Source organism: Molossus molossus, unplaced genomic scaffold (assembly GCF_014108415.1).
Source record: "Molossus molossus isolate mMolMol1 unplaced genomic scaffold, mMolMol1.p scaffold_m16_p_5, whole genome shotgun sequence".
Lineage (NCBI taxonomy): Eukaryota > Metazoa > Chordata > Mammalia > Chiroptera > Molossidae > Molossus > Molossus molossus.
The window spans coordinates 44,140,053-44,155,002 of NW_023425388.1; the positions used below are offsets into that span (position 1 = coordinate 44,140,053).

The following is a 14,950-nucleotide window of genomic DNA, read 5'->3' on the forward strand; positions in this document are numbered from 1 at the left end:
AGAGGAAGGAAAGAAGGTTTTGTGAGTTCTGATCTTGACTGTTTATTCATAGAATCATATTACTCACAGACTTTCTTTGATTGGAAATGATTTACAAAACCAACCCAAGTAGGCTTCTATCAAAGGAGGATTCAATCTGGAACTTTGTCCAAGCGCAGCCCTTCCTACACTGCATGTGTCTGGGGAGTTCCACTGTACTCTGTACATAGTTCAGGACTTGATAAATAATGACTTTGGTTTTGTCAGACTTTTTTAAGTCTCTTTTTTTTTATTATTAAAATTTTTACTTAGAATCTGGTAAAGGTCAAGCGCCTGACTCTATAACTCTTATCCACAAAGGTAAAGTGTCTTTCAAAGTGAAACTCTGAGAAAGTTAAAAAATAGACAGCAATTTAAATGCAAATCTCGAGTCTTTCTTGCTTTGCATTGACGCAGAGGGTCATTCTGGTACTGCTGTTTAAGGGACTTCATGAGAAAGAGAGAAGCAGTTGGTAAATCTTGCCCATGAGGTAATTCTTAAATGTCTTGAGTTTGGTTTTGTGTAAACATCTGAACATTTCTGACCATTTGAAGAATTCTCAGCTCCATCAAACTGAAGTCTAGTTTACTTCCTTAGAGGATTGTATTTCTATAGTAAATCTGAAACCACTGAATGTCTTTGGATTTTTTTGTATTTCCTAGTATATTCCAAATTTAGAAATTAAGGAGGGGGGAGTTAACAACCTGAGAGGAGAAGAAAATAATACCAAACTTTAGAGACAAACTTGTAAAAGACTGGATTGGGTTTCTTTCTGTCTGTGGGGATGATCAATGACTGGTGTAACTTTGCTTCCTAGTGGTTTTATTGGATCCTGTGTGGTGCTTAGGAGCAGCGAGATTGGGCTCTCCGTGTAGACAATTCGGGGTAATTATTCGCTTTAAAAACACTTTTAAAAAAAAAGAACAGCACAGGACTCAGTTCTCTGTTGTAATGAATCAAAAGAAAAGTTGAGAGAGAGAAAGAAAGTTTATATCTAAAGGAGAAGGAAAGCTTAGATAACATGTTGCCAAATTTGAGAATATCTTTTTGGGTGTATAAAAAGATAACAATAGCTCTGGTACAGAGAACAATGGCTAGAGAATGTCCATTAAAACCTGTTTCTCAATCTTTGAGACCTATTTCTCCATTGACAAGTAGGTTCAGTGTCTGCAGGACTGAGACTGAAAACAAAATGGTATAAAGAAGAAAGGTGCTCTAATTCATATGCCTGTATGGAAAGCTGCCTCATGCACAATTTGATTTCAGTATGGTGTTTACTTTATTAAAAGAAGGCTCTTCCCCTAGACCTAAGAATGTACTCAGGAGTCCATATTATTTTTTAAAAAATCTATTCTCCATCTTGCTACCCTTTAATTGATCAATCTTTGTTTCATGTCTGCATTCATTCATTTATTCATCAAATATGTATTATTCAACATCTATGGACTAGGTACTGTGATGGGTATTGGACCAAAGCAGAAGTGAGCTGCTCCCCACCAACCATGAGGTGACATTCCTGGATAAGAAAGACATGATTCACCCAGTCACACAAATAAATGCAAAATTACAAATGTAATAAGTGCTAAGAGATGATTTAATTGAAGACATTAATGTAATCAAGGATGTAAGAGAAAGCTCCACTGAGGAAGACTCAGATGCTAAATGAAGAAGCATAAAAGTGAGGGGGGGGGGGCAAGTGTGAAACCAGCAGGAATTAGAAGAGATTTCTAGGCAGAGAAGAAGCATGTGCAAAGACTAAAGCATGGCATCTCTACTCCCTCAACATCTGTCAGGTGCCCTGGGTGTGTGCACATGTGTGCATGTGCCCACCTGTGTATGTGTGTGTAGAGAGAGGGAGGGACAGAGAGAGAGAGAGAGAGAGAGAGAGAGACAGAGACAGAGAATTTCCCACCCTTATAGAGTTTGCATTCTAGTGAAAAACAATTAAAAAATGAGATTTGATTTACATGGCTGTCACAGAGTGTAGATGAGACCAGTGCCTCTGACAAAGGGTCAGTGTGGCTGGGGGCAGGGATCAAACAAACAACATATGGTTAGAGACACAAATGGAGAGGCAGAGAAGAGCCCAGCTAGGTGAGACCACACAGGTCATGCTCAGTTTGCTCTTTATTCTAAGAACAATGGAAAGCTATCCGAGCTATTAATCAAGATACTGACAAGATATTGGTGCTTTGCAAAGGTGTCTTTGCTGCAGTGTGGTCATCAAAATGGAGACGAGCAAGAGCAGACACAGAGAAGCCAGTTGCAAAGCTATTGCATCATCCAGATGATGGCACCTCTGACCCGGCAGCAGTGAGATGGCAGAAAAATGGCCAGAGCTGAGGAGGTCAGGAAGTCATATGAGAGTTGGTGGTGGGATAAGTTCGAGAGGACATGGGTAATGAAGAAGGGAGTGTCAGAAATAATTTCTGATTTCTAATTGAATAACTAGATAGATGATGAGGTTAAGGAGCACTGGGATATGACTAGAGTTCTCTATCATCAAGAAACACTTCGAAATTGCAGTCTGTACTTACTGCCTCCACTTCCTTGTTCCCCATTCATTTCTTAAGGCCTTGTGTTTGAATTCTGGACACAGTGCGTTCCTGGGATGTCCCTCTTCACGCTTTCCAAGAACCTCTTTATCACCCAGTTTGGCTTTTCACTGTCCTCATGACCCTTGACTATTCTACAGCATTCAAAACTATGGACCTTCTCTTTCTTGCTCTCTTCTCCTCTGTCTGTCTGGCTGTCTGTCTCTCTCTCTCTCTACACACACACACACACACACACACACACACACACACACACATAATTTTATATATGATTTCATATACAAATAACTTTTATATATAAAATTTTTCCTTGAAACTCTCTTCCCATGACATTAAGTATGTTTCACCTCCCAGGTCACCTCCTACCTTACAGTTTTTATCTACCTTTTCTCTTTGCTGGGTCTGTTTTTTTTTTTTTCTTTTCTTATTTGTTTATACTTTTTCAGTGATTGAAAATATTATCTGTGTAACTGACCTCCCAACCCAAGCCGTGACCCTACTCCCCAAACCAAGTCCCTGGGCCTGCCACCTAGTACATATTTCTCTGTGGAGCCATCTTTACACGTCAAAATGGGCAAAACTAAACTCCTGTTAGAAGCTAATAATTCACTCTGCCTCGTGTTTTTATCCACTGTGCCACAGATCGCCCAGGTCTTAAAGCCAACAATTGTTTTTGAATCCTCCTCCAATAATAGAGCTAACTGGCTGAATCCTACTGATTCTTTTTTCAAAATCTCTTTTGCATATGTGCCTTTATTTCTCCTTATACAAGTAAAGCCCCCTTTTTTCACATTCTCACACATTGGCTGTTACAAGTTTGCTGATGAACCTTCTTGCAACTAGTCTAATTTTTTTTCCCTAAATGCTGTCCTTAAATCACCTGCACAAGAAAGCCATAGCTGGGGAGCTCAGTTGGTTAGAGCATCATCCCCATACTCGAAGGTTGAGGGTTCAATCTCTGGTCCAGGTCCATGCAAGAAAGCAATCAATGAATGCATAAAAAAGTGGAACAACAAATTGATAGTGCTCCCTCTCTCCCTCCTCCTCAAATCAATAAATTAAAAATTAAAAACAATCACCTGCACAAGAATTACCTTGGAAATTTTTAAAAATATCAATTTATATGACTTATATTTCATAAGGTCTGGAAATTTAACAAACACCCTAGGTAGATCTATCATACATACATTTTGAGAAAAACTGCTCTAATCTCTTCCCACCCCTGTTTTCTTCTACATGAACCTTCCTAATGAATAGTTCCAAACATGACCTTGATCATGGAACTTCCCTAAATCACAGCTCCTCAATGTCTCTCCCATAACCAAGCAAATAAAGTTTCCCAGGACTGGACTTCACGATCCTCCAATAAATGTTGTCCAAGATAAATTTCCAGCCTAATCTTTACCCCCCTTCTTTCACCCCGCTACAGCTGAACTATGCTACTTGCCACCCCTAAAACATACCCACGGTCCTCATGTCTCTGACTCTTGGCCTAACCTTTCAAACATCTAAAAAAGGTCTCTCTCTCTTTTCATTTTCACCTGTCAAACAAACTCCTACAAATCCTTCAGTGGCCCCTCCTGGGTAAAACCTTCTCTCATTCCTTTTTTATTTTTCCTTTTGTCTTTCCACTCCCTGCCCTCCAGGCTTAACGGGACCTCTCAGTCTTAGAAGTCTTCCAGCAGGTTTTACCTTTAGCTACTTACTTATCACATAGTTAAAATCATACACCATTTTCTTTTTTTCTTTTCTACTTACAAATATCATGAGGAGAGGAAGTACATCATATGAAAAGACAGATTTATGGAATAGAAATGGAGATGGTTCATCTAGTGTGTGTCCTTTAACAAATTTCACTTTTCTGAGTTGCATCTCTGTCTGTTAAGTGGAATAATGTCACTTACATTATAAGATTTTGTATATCCTGCCCTGGCCGATTTGGCTCATCAGTGAAAGCATCTGCCTGAGGACCAAAGGGGTCATTGGTTGATTCCCGATCAAGGGCATGTACCTGGGTTGCAGGTTCAATCACCGGCCCCAGGTGGGGTCATGCAGGAAGCAACCAACTGATGTGTCTCTCTCACATCAGCATTTCTGTCTCTCTCTCTCCCTCCTCCTCTTCCATTCTATCTAAAAGTCAATGAAAAAATATCCCCGGGTGAGGGTTAACGATAAATAAATAAATACTCTTAAAATATTGTGAATATCTTATAAGTGGTATAAGTTGAGTGTCTTGTCAAAAGTCAACCCATGTGAAATTGCCTGTATTCAATTATTTTCACCTACAAAAATGGAAATTTTATTATACCCAGTAGTCCTCTGTATTTTAATACACTTTCCTTTAAAATACTGTGTTTCCTACTATGCTTTGCATCCACTTCACATAGCAGCCCCTTGCCCCTTCAAAATGTATATATGTATATTTGCAAATACTATGAATATAATAAAGTTATCACTATTGTCTTGAAGAGATGGAGAGAACTGCACCAGCACCAAGTAGGGAAACTATTCATCTGCCCTGGGGCTTACCCTTGCTTGTTCCTTTTTAGAGCAGGTGAACAAACAGCATTTTAAACAGTAAGCTAAAGCAAGTTCTTTTCTAATGGAGAGTTCTGTTAAATAAAGGTCAGCAAGAAAAGTAACAGCACTCATTGTCTCCTATTTATGGTCCATCTGGGCACCACTCAAACTTGCTCAGATTTCTCTCCTGAGCATTACCTTACCCTGAGTTTATCCAAATCACATTACCCCACTCAGGCTGGGATTCCTCGTCATTAATCAGAATAGCAATGATATTCCCCACTACGACTCCTAAGAAGATGATGCACAGTGCGTGTCTGCAGCTATTTTTCTCTACCCCTGCAACACCATGAAAAAACCTCTTGACTAATTAACCCAAAGGAAACTAAGCTTGAGAAGGTCACTGTTATATTGGTTATAAAGGTAAATGAGCTAGGAAGGAGTTGATGTTGCTTTAATGTTCTTACTAAGTGTTAAGTCTTCAGACTTATCAGCCCAGGAAAGAGTCTTTGTGGAATGCTCCCTTTGTTTAAAAGAAAAAACGTCGGTGCCAACAAGGCATTATGCTAAAGGAGGTTCTCAAGGAGATTACAAATTACTCAGGAATCATGTCAACTTTCAGGAGTTAGGAGTGAGATAAATGCCATAAGAAAGATACACAATGCTTCGGGTATTTTAATGGATAGAGAAAGATTACAGCTAGAAACCAAGAAAAGGACAAATCTCCAAGAAGCACATGTATTTAACGATTACAATTTCTCCTCCCCTCCCCTCCCCTTCTCTCGCTCTCTCCCTCCACTTATGTGGCAGTTATGTTACACTGAGCAAGTTAATTAACTTCTTTGTGCCTCAGTCTCCTCCTCCATAAAATGGGGCCATAATACTTGTCCCCCAGGGGTTTCATGTAAATTCAGTGAAATCATGGATGCCAGGTGCCTGGCACAGTGAAGCGTGTGGCAGCCTCTCAAGGAATGGCACCTGCTGTTGTTACTAAGGTGGGTAATCCTGTCCAATGTTACAGAGAGTTCAAAGAGAAAGGCCTTCTCATTGTGTGCTTTTGGATTTTACTCATCTGATGGCAAAATGGGAGATCATTTTTCAAAACAAGGTTAAACATGAAAATTAGGTTCAATGGATTGAAAGATGGCGCAGATGGTGAGGAAGCAGGGGTAACGCAGACTCCTGAGGCTGGCTGAGAGGGTCGTTTGGTGGTAGGTGAAATGGTATCTTGCCTTATTTTGTGCATTACACATGGTGTGGTGGGCATAATCAGCCCTGCTTTTAGACACCGACCCTGAGGTTCAAAGTCACTGAAAGCACCTGCCCAAGTCCTATAGCAAGTGCATAATGGCAGACCCAGCCTCGCAGCTAGTTCCTCTGACTTGAAAGCCCAGGCCACACTGCCTCGTGTAGCTGTGAACCAGTCACCTCTGCCTCGGAGCCTGCTTCGCCAAGACACGGATATTCCCAGAGAGAATAGCTGTTCATTTTTGATATGGTCACTGTTAACAAGACTTTCTACAAGGATACGCACCATTTATTGAGCACTTCTTGATGACAGGAACTTTGAACAACAATATCAATGTTGCTTTGTAAGTGCAAGGCATTGTGCTAAACACTTGATATGCATTGTTTCAATTACAGCTCAAAACAGCCCCAGGAAATGGGTGCTTGTATTATATCTCTTTTACATTTGAGAAAACTGGGGCTCAGAAAGAGTGACCAGCTTGCCCACGGAAAGTAATACAACTTGTAGGTAGGGTTCAAGCTGGAATTAGCCCAACTCCCAAGTGTTCAAGCATTGCCTTGGACACCTGCTGGCCATTTGACACCTTTTCTGCCCAGGTGCCAATGTGCACAGGCCCCAGGTGTGCAGGCCTGCACCGTGAGGCCTGCCCAGAGCTCCAGGAAACAGAGGAGAGCACACAGCTCGTGCACAGAGATCTTATGGGGCAGCCGACCAGACAATCTGCTTTCCTGCGGATTAACGTCTTTCTCTGCTCTCTCCTTACCCACTAAGGAAAGCCCTGATGCACGGTGCTGGCCCTCATCCAGACGCTGACCAAGGTTCCCAGACATGATTCTCAATAGTAACTGTGAAAGAATGAATGAAAAGCGCCCCCACCACAAGCTTCCGTGCTGAGAAGTTGTGAAAGAGAAAGGAGAAGGCAAATAAGCAAAATGTTTTGTTAACAACTTTAACAAACTTTTCCTTAATGTAGCATTAAATTGTTTTTCTATTTTTCTGCAGTCTTATCTTTTAAATACAAAATCGAAAAATGATTCAATTCTTCTGCCACCCATTTCTAAGATAATTCAGGTTGATAACCCCTTTCAGATAAAATATAAATTATGTTCCAATTCTCCTCACCGAATACTTTCCATTACTCAGTGTGACCTATTGGTGGTATCATAACCTTTATTTCCTTCTCATCCCATTTTCCCCAAATCAATGTAGCATATGAGCTACTTTCCTATAAAATCGTCTTTCCTCCATGTAGGTAGAATTTGGACCATCGGCTCCTCCATTTCCATACATTTTGTAGTGTTTTTAGTAATTGGTTCAACTCAAGCAAACATAATAATTATGTTTTTGCTTTTGCTTTTCTTTAAAGTATAAATATTTAAACATTTTATTACCCTAAAATTACTATAATTTGTATTCAAAAGCAATGAAATAATTTTTTACACATTTTAAGCCTTAACAGTCTGCTAGATTTCTGAATAAATGCCACAGTGAATTCTGACAGCACCCTTAATGGCGCTTATATTTCTTCCTTCTTTGCTAGGTAGTGCAGAGTTTGATGTTATCCATATTTCAAAGGAATAATAAGAGCTAAGGGTTTCTTACTGGTAGTTCTTTAAAAAAGAGAAGCAGAAAAAAAAAAACTGTTATCTTGGCTGGAATTTTATCACTGCTTGTCAACAAGCTTCTTCTAAAATGCTATTGAATTAATTTATATTCACAAAAGCAAATCAATTTTAATAAAACATTGAAATGAGGTTCAAACTGAACCTTCACCCAAAACTTGAACTTCGAAATTGCTGTTCATCTAGAGTCAGTTAAGATTTATGACAGATACATAAAATGTGAGGAAGGAAACAGACTTTCTCTATTTTCCTACCTAGGTGCCATCTGGCACCATGCTAAGAGAAAAAATCTGGTTTGGGGCTAGTCTTGGTCTGGATGTATTTTTACAAGATTTGATGGGGGAAAAAACTATGAAACATTAAATAGATCTTGCCCAACATAGGCTTTTGAGATTACCTGTTGAAACAAAATAAAAAAAAAATAAAAATAGATACATGGATAAGCCACTTGAACGCAAGAAATGATGGAGACGGTGACCCAGAGACAGAAAGGGGCATTTTGTGGCTGAGCACAAAAACGTCACCCAGGGCTAAGCATTCTCTGATCAGCTCCAGAGATTCTTTTTTTTTACACAGCCAATTATTTGATATAAAAAATTTTTAAGAGTTCATGACTAATTATTACAAAAAACAAAAACCCAAACACACATTTAATCTAGGAGTGATTTCTCAGGCCTCATCTTGCCTTTCTATAGAAACAGAACTTTCTATTTCAGAAGGGACACCGATAAGAGGACCAGGAGCCTCTAGTTCCAAGTGTGGTGGTTTCCCCTGCTCCTAACTTACAGTTGGATTACCTTTTATTTGACTCTTTTGTTCTTTCAACACCAAAGAGATAAGTGGGCTGGAGCAACGACGTCTTCATCTCCATTTTCATGCAGAAGCTCCTGTGTCCCACAGGAGCCATCCTTACCCTTGATTGGCAGCCATTCCATATCCTCTGTTTTCTTCTCCTTCCTTCTTCTCTTACAGAAGAGTTCTTTTTATTCTTTAACTGCAAAGAAAATTTTATTTTCTATATCACTAGCCATAAGTGTTTGTCATTAGTTGTCATATGAATGCTGCCTGGTGTCATTATCCAAGTGACATGACCATTTTATGTTTACAATTCACTTGCGTATTTACAGAATGTCCATGATTTACATAAGTAGATCCATGAGGATACTGTCAGAGGAGTCCTCGTCATGCTTCTTCGTCGTGTGGCACGACTATGTTGGCACTGCTTTCTTAGCGCCGGCTGCATCTACATGTTCAGCATTTTCTTCAAATATAACACAGGTCCCGAGAGTGTCTTCATTCTCTCCGGCGAAGACATAGCTGTCCACTTGCAGAATGGGCCTCTCAGTATCAAGTCCCCAAATCTTGCATTAATTTTCACAATTTGAGAGAAAGTCTAAATCAATAGTAAGTCCTGACAATTCTACCAGAACAACTGCTCTTCCTCCTCCTCCTCGTACCCCGGACTCCACTCCCTGGCTGCTGCCCTGACCCCACACCTCCACAGATTGTAAATGGTACTAGGGGATTGTTTCAACTGTTTTTCCCAAAAATGAAACCTTGAGAGGGAATAAAGGTAGACAGAAAAGAAAGAGTAGAGGACTGGAAGAAATCATTGAAAAGGAATATGCCAGAGCCAAAATGTTTTATCAAAAAACTGTTAAAATTGATCACTAACATTTCTCGATTGCTTATTTATGAGTTGGGCACTGTGCTGGTATCTTCTCCTCATGACAAACCTGTGACTAGGTTTTCCTATCATCTCTACTCTAATAAAAATTCAAACTTGAAATATTTATCAAAGTCAAATCCTGAAACTATAATTGTTAACCAAAACACCACACCTATTCCTCATCGGGTGTTTTAGAGTAGACCTTAAAGTTATAGTGAGATTCATAGAGTATATAAACATTTATGTTTAAAGAAAAATTTTTTTTCTTATCAGAATCACCTAGAACTCTATTAGAAAAGGTAATTCCTTTCTTTTTCTCTGATGAAGAACAAATCCCTAACTGCAAATCAACTTAATTCAGTTCTTTTTAAACAAGCATCTACTGATCCCCTTTCAAGAGACAGAACTTGAGCTTTCGATTTTTCTTAAAAATAAAGAACTCAAATGTACACTATTTCTATGAAATAAGTATACTTCACATTCAGAGTCAGTAGCCTCGTAAGATACTAACATTGATAAAAAGGTAAGAAGACATGCTCCCATGCCCTCAAATTTCATGCAAACCAGCACTGATTACTATTCAGAAGAAAGTACCGGTGGGTTACCCAAAGCATATGGGTGTTGTGTAAAGAACATAGGTCCCTTCCCTCTGCAGTGACTTTGTCATAGACAGGAGTTGTCTAGGGAGGACCTCATGAGGCTGTGGAACAAATCCTTCTTCAGCAGTTAGCTGATAAGAACACATGACCTAGTCCAAGGTTCTTGTCATTTTAACTGGGATTTCATAAAGACAGTGCCTTCAGGATGAAAAGGGAAATGGTGTAGAGGCTGGGCTGGCAGGCCAGACGAGCGGGTGCATGAGAAAGGCGTTCTCACACACTTTAACTGAAAGCCCCCCACACTACCTGCTGCTCAGGTCGACTCTACAATTGGAAAACTACAAGAACAATGAGAGTAAAAAGAAAGAAAAAAAAAAACAGAACATTTTGCTACTTTTCAGGAATAAAATAGGTCTTCACTGTCCACAAAACTTTCCCTAGCAAAGGGTCTTCTTCCCTGGTCCATCAACTCCTGATGTGTGAGCAGAGGGTATGATTTAATTGAATGGGCTCCATGGTATTAAGAGCATGAGATTTTTATCTGGCTTTGAGCCCTGCTCTTCCAATACTAGCTGTGTCGCATTTAATAAGTCATTTAATGTTTTCAGTGTCAGTTTCCTCATCTATAAAATGGATTCTTGCATTTCTGACCATGCAGGTATGTTGGGAGTTTTGATGAAGTGATGCATATAAAATATGTGTTGGGATGATAGGTGATCAATTCTAACTAATGGCTACAAGTGCATCGTTTATGTTAACATAACCCTGTGCACCATTATTCTTTATAGCTCTTCACAATTTCTGTTGTATTATAGCTGTTTGTGTATGTTTACTCAGATAGGTTGCAAGTCTCCTGCTCTTAATACTAACTCTATCCAAAAATAGAATAAAAGATATGGTCTCTGACATCAAGGGGTTAACACTTAAATAATGAAACCTATATGTGTTATGCTGTATTAAACAGTAGAATGTGATATATCTCATACTAGACCTATGAAGTGCTTTGGGACCACCAAAGAGGGAGTTTGGAATAGCTATGGTATAGAATACCATAGAAAACTGGGTAATCAATCTGTGGCTTTAAAAAAAAAAAAGTTGCCCTGGCCGGTTTGGTTCAGCGGTTAGAGCGCCGGCCTGCGGTCCTGAGAGACCCGGGTTTGGTTCCCGCTAGGGGCGCGTACCTCGGTTGCAGTTTGTCCCCGGCCCTGGTCGGTTGTGTGGGTGGCAGCCACTCGATGTGTCCCTTTCACATCGATGTTTCTCTCTCTCTCTCTGTTCCTCTCTCTCCCTCCCACTCTACCTGAACAAAAAAAATGGAAAAATGTCCTCGGGTGAGGATAAAAAAAATAAAAATAAAATGTTTGAATAAGAATTAGAAGTGAGAAGGAGGAAATAGATGTCTTAAAAATTACAAAATTGAAATAGATACAACTTGGAGATTCATGGAATATAGAAAGTAAAGAAGAGTCCTGGCCAGTGTGGCTCAGTTGATTGAGCATCATCTCACGCACCAAAGATCACTGGTTCAATTCCTGGTCAGGGTACAAGCCCAGGTTGCAGACTCGATGCAGGAGGCAGCCAATTGCTATTTCTCTTTTATCAATGTTTTTTTCTTTCCCTCTCTCCCTTCCTCTCTCTTTCTAAAAATCAATAAAAATATATTTTTAAAAAGAAAGTAAAGAAGAGATGGAAAATGACAAAAGCCCAGGGGTTTCAAGCCCAGAAAACTGTGGAGACTGTGATGATCAGTAGTCAGTGGGACATCACAGAGGAGCGAGACTGTTGGGTGAGCATGAGCTCTGTTTGCAATGTGGTGAGTTGGAGGTGAAGGAAGGGCATCCAGGTGAGGATGTCTCCTGTAAGATTTCAGAGCCATTTTCATGGATGTGATTGGTTTAAACTTAGGCAATCACTTTGGAGGAGAGAACAAATGGAGAATTTAAGGACATCTAGGATAAAAGTGTGAGAGGCCATCTACATTTTGGGGACTCAGAGAGATGTAATTTTAAATAAACTTTTGGAGACCTGGGAAAGAAACCCAGAGAATCTCGTCAAAGAAGCCGAGGAAAGAGAATTTTACAGTGGCAACAGTAATCATACATGTCAGATCCTGCAGAGAGCCTGGGGATGATGAAGACAGAGGGACTGTGTTGGCCGTGCAATGACTTCAAAGAAAGTCATTTCAGGATTGACCGGAAGCAGCAAGTAAAGTGGGCGGGAGGACAATGCATGAAATCATAGCTTGAGGGACAATGGAAGGTGTTTTATTAAGATAACAGAAGGCTGAGCACATTTGTAGATTCATGAGAAGGAGCCAGTAAGATGGATTACAACTGAAGAGTAAACAAAGGTTAATTAATATTTCAAGACCCTGGAGCACTGGTTATCGAACCTTGCTGAACATAGACTTAGCTAGGACCCTTACAGTAATGCTAATGTCTATGCCTGGTCTGCAGAGATCCTGGCTGAATTGTTTTGGGGAGGGAGGGCACCTGTATTATTTATTAGTTCTCCCAGGTGATTCTACTATGCATCCAGGTATGAGAACAACCAACTAGAAGAATTGGGCATTGGATTAAGGCTACAATAGAGAGCTGCTCTTGGACAAGGGCTCTCTTCTTCCTCTAAAATCGGAAAGAATGAATTCAGAGCAGAAACATTTTGAAGGAAGAACATTGAAACAACTCATGACAGATGGTTTGTCTGAGAAACTAGAAGGTGAGATGCTTAGAGTAAGGGAGCAGGAATAAAGGTGAGTCATGAAAAAGAAAAAAAAAAAAAACCAAAAAAACAACTTATAATGTCCCAATTACCAGGATTCCACCAGGGATAAAGAAAGTAATTGTCCATTTACTGCTTCATTCTCTCTACGCTAGTCGGTTGGTCACTCCCTGCCACAGAAAAGGCATTACTGTCTTTCTTGTTCCTCTTAGAAAAAGAAGAATATTTATAAACAGGGAAGGTCTAAAGGAAGGTTAAAGTTATAGAGCCTTAGGGAAGACTTTAAGCAGGGGTAGCAAGAGAGAAAATCTTAGCTGCAGACTCAGATCTCTGTGAAGTCACTTAGAACTTGTCCATGCAAGTCCTGGCCAGTCTGGCTCAGCGTTTGGAGCATCAACCTGTGGACCAGAGAGTCCCGGGTTCGGTTCCTGCTAGGGGCACGTATCAAAAGAGAAAAACAAAGAACTTGTCCATGAGAGCATCCTGCAGCCCACCTTCCCCAACACCTCCCATTCAAATAATAAGTAAACTGGGGTTCAGAGAGAGTCTGTGATTCAACCACATTAAACAGCAAGTGAGCTCCACCAAGACACCTGGAAGTTCAGTCTCCTGGTTCCCACACCAGCTTGCCGGCCCTGTCCACACCCTGTCTCATGACCTCTGTGGCTGATTCCCAGCCAGCGAAATGGCTGCAGCTCCTTTGTGGGGATGAATAAGAAAATCTGTAAATTGTTTTTAGCTCGTTGCAAGAGAGAAAAAAAGGTTCTGTTTCTTCTTTATTGCCATTGTTACGGGAACCAGATTGAATTGCTGCATCTCTTTAGAGTTTATGACTAGTGTGGAGTTTCCCATTTTAACCCAAGCCAATTTTAAATTGCCCATAGATACGCAGATAACTGCAATAATTCAGTTGCTACATTCAGTTCTTTGTTTTAAATACAACCAAAGGGAAAGAGAAAAACTTGCTGGCCTAGAGAAGCAGCTAAGCAGAACCTACCGGACTGTAAAAAGGCTATTTCAGGTAATTAAGAAGGAGCGGTGAGTGGCGATGGGGTCAGGGGGTCCCCCGCGCACGTGGCCGCAGCACGTGTGCAGGGGCTTGAACCGCTGGCCTGGGGTTTTCATCTGTCAAGTGAGATGAATGCGCTAGATCACCTCTCGGTCCCTTCCGTTTCTGTCCGTTTTCTCATTTCTGCCATCAGCCCCACGAGCGTGTTCAGAAGGAGTTTAAAACAAACTGCATAGAATATCTCATGGATCATATTTGCAGTTTTTTAAAACTATAAATAAATCTATGTCTCCACTTGTCGGCTCTCTGATCCGTACCGTAGAGAAGGGCCGGAGTACATACTCTCCCGCTCAGCTCTGCGCTTCGGGGCTCTGCGCTACCTTTGGATACTTGTACCAGGCACGAGGCTGGTTGCTATTTACCTTGCATGGTTGAATGCTCCGTCCCCACGCCCCACACAGCCAGAGAGGCCTTGGTACAATGTCCCTGGGCATCTTTCTCTTTTCCTTCTTTTCTTTTACCCTCTCCAACTGGGCTTGCACTCCTGGGTCACACAGGAGCCCTGCGGGCATGTTGGAAAGACCCGGGAGCACAGCGCAGGGTGATGTGACAGGGTGACATGCACGGTAGGTAAGCTAGAACCTCCCAGAGAACTGCGCTTGTTTTGCCTTCATCTTCTTGAATTGATAAAGGAATTGGTGATGATTGTTATGCAGAAATAAGCTACAGTTAAAGAGACAGTACAGGTTACAATGTTTCAGAAAATGGTCAGAAGGTGGAAAACTAAAGAGCTAAAGAGCGCAATGCTTCCTGGCTCTGGAACCGTCTGTATAGCCGCAGACTCAGGAGCAGAGGGACATGATAACGTGTGCAAATGCTTTCTTTCACAGGGAAGTGATTTTTCTCCTCTCAGCTGGATTGGGGTTGTTTCTGAATTCTAGTGTCCATTTTCTCAGATGGCGTAGTACTGATTCACAAGTTGCAGGT

General features: G+C 40.8%; 2 protein-coding genes across 2 annotated transcripts in view; one reads left to right on the forward strand and one right to left on the reverse strand.

Moving 5' to 3' along the window:
• KCNMB2 (potassium calcium-activated channel subfamily M regulatory beta subunit 2) overlaps positions 1 to 14,950 on the forward strand; it is a 250,601-nt gene that overhangs the window by 9,127 nt on the left and 226,524 nt on the right. The window lies entirely within an intron of this gene.
• On the reverse strand, positions 8,587 to 9,724 carry GTF3C6 (general transcription factor IIIC subunit 6). The gene is given in 6 exon segments (XM_036242492.1): positions 8,587 to 8,810; positions 8,813 to 8,901; positions 8,903 to 8,959; positions 9,154 to 9,400; positions 9,403 to 9,521; positions 9,702 to 9,724. Coding segments are annotated over 6 exon segments (759 nt in total).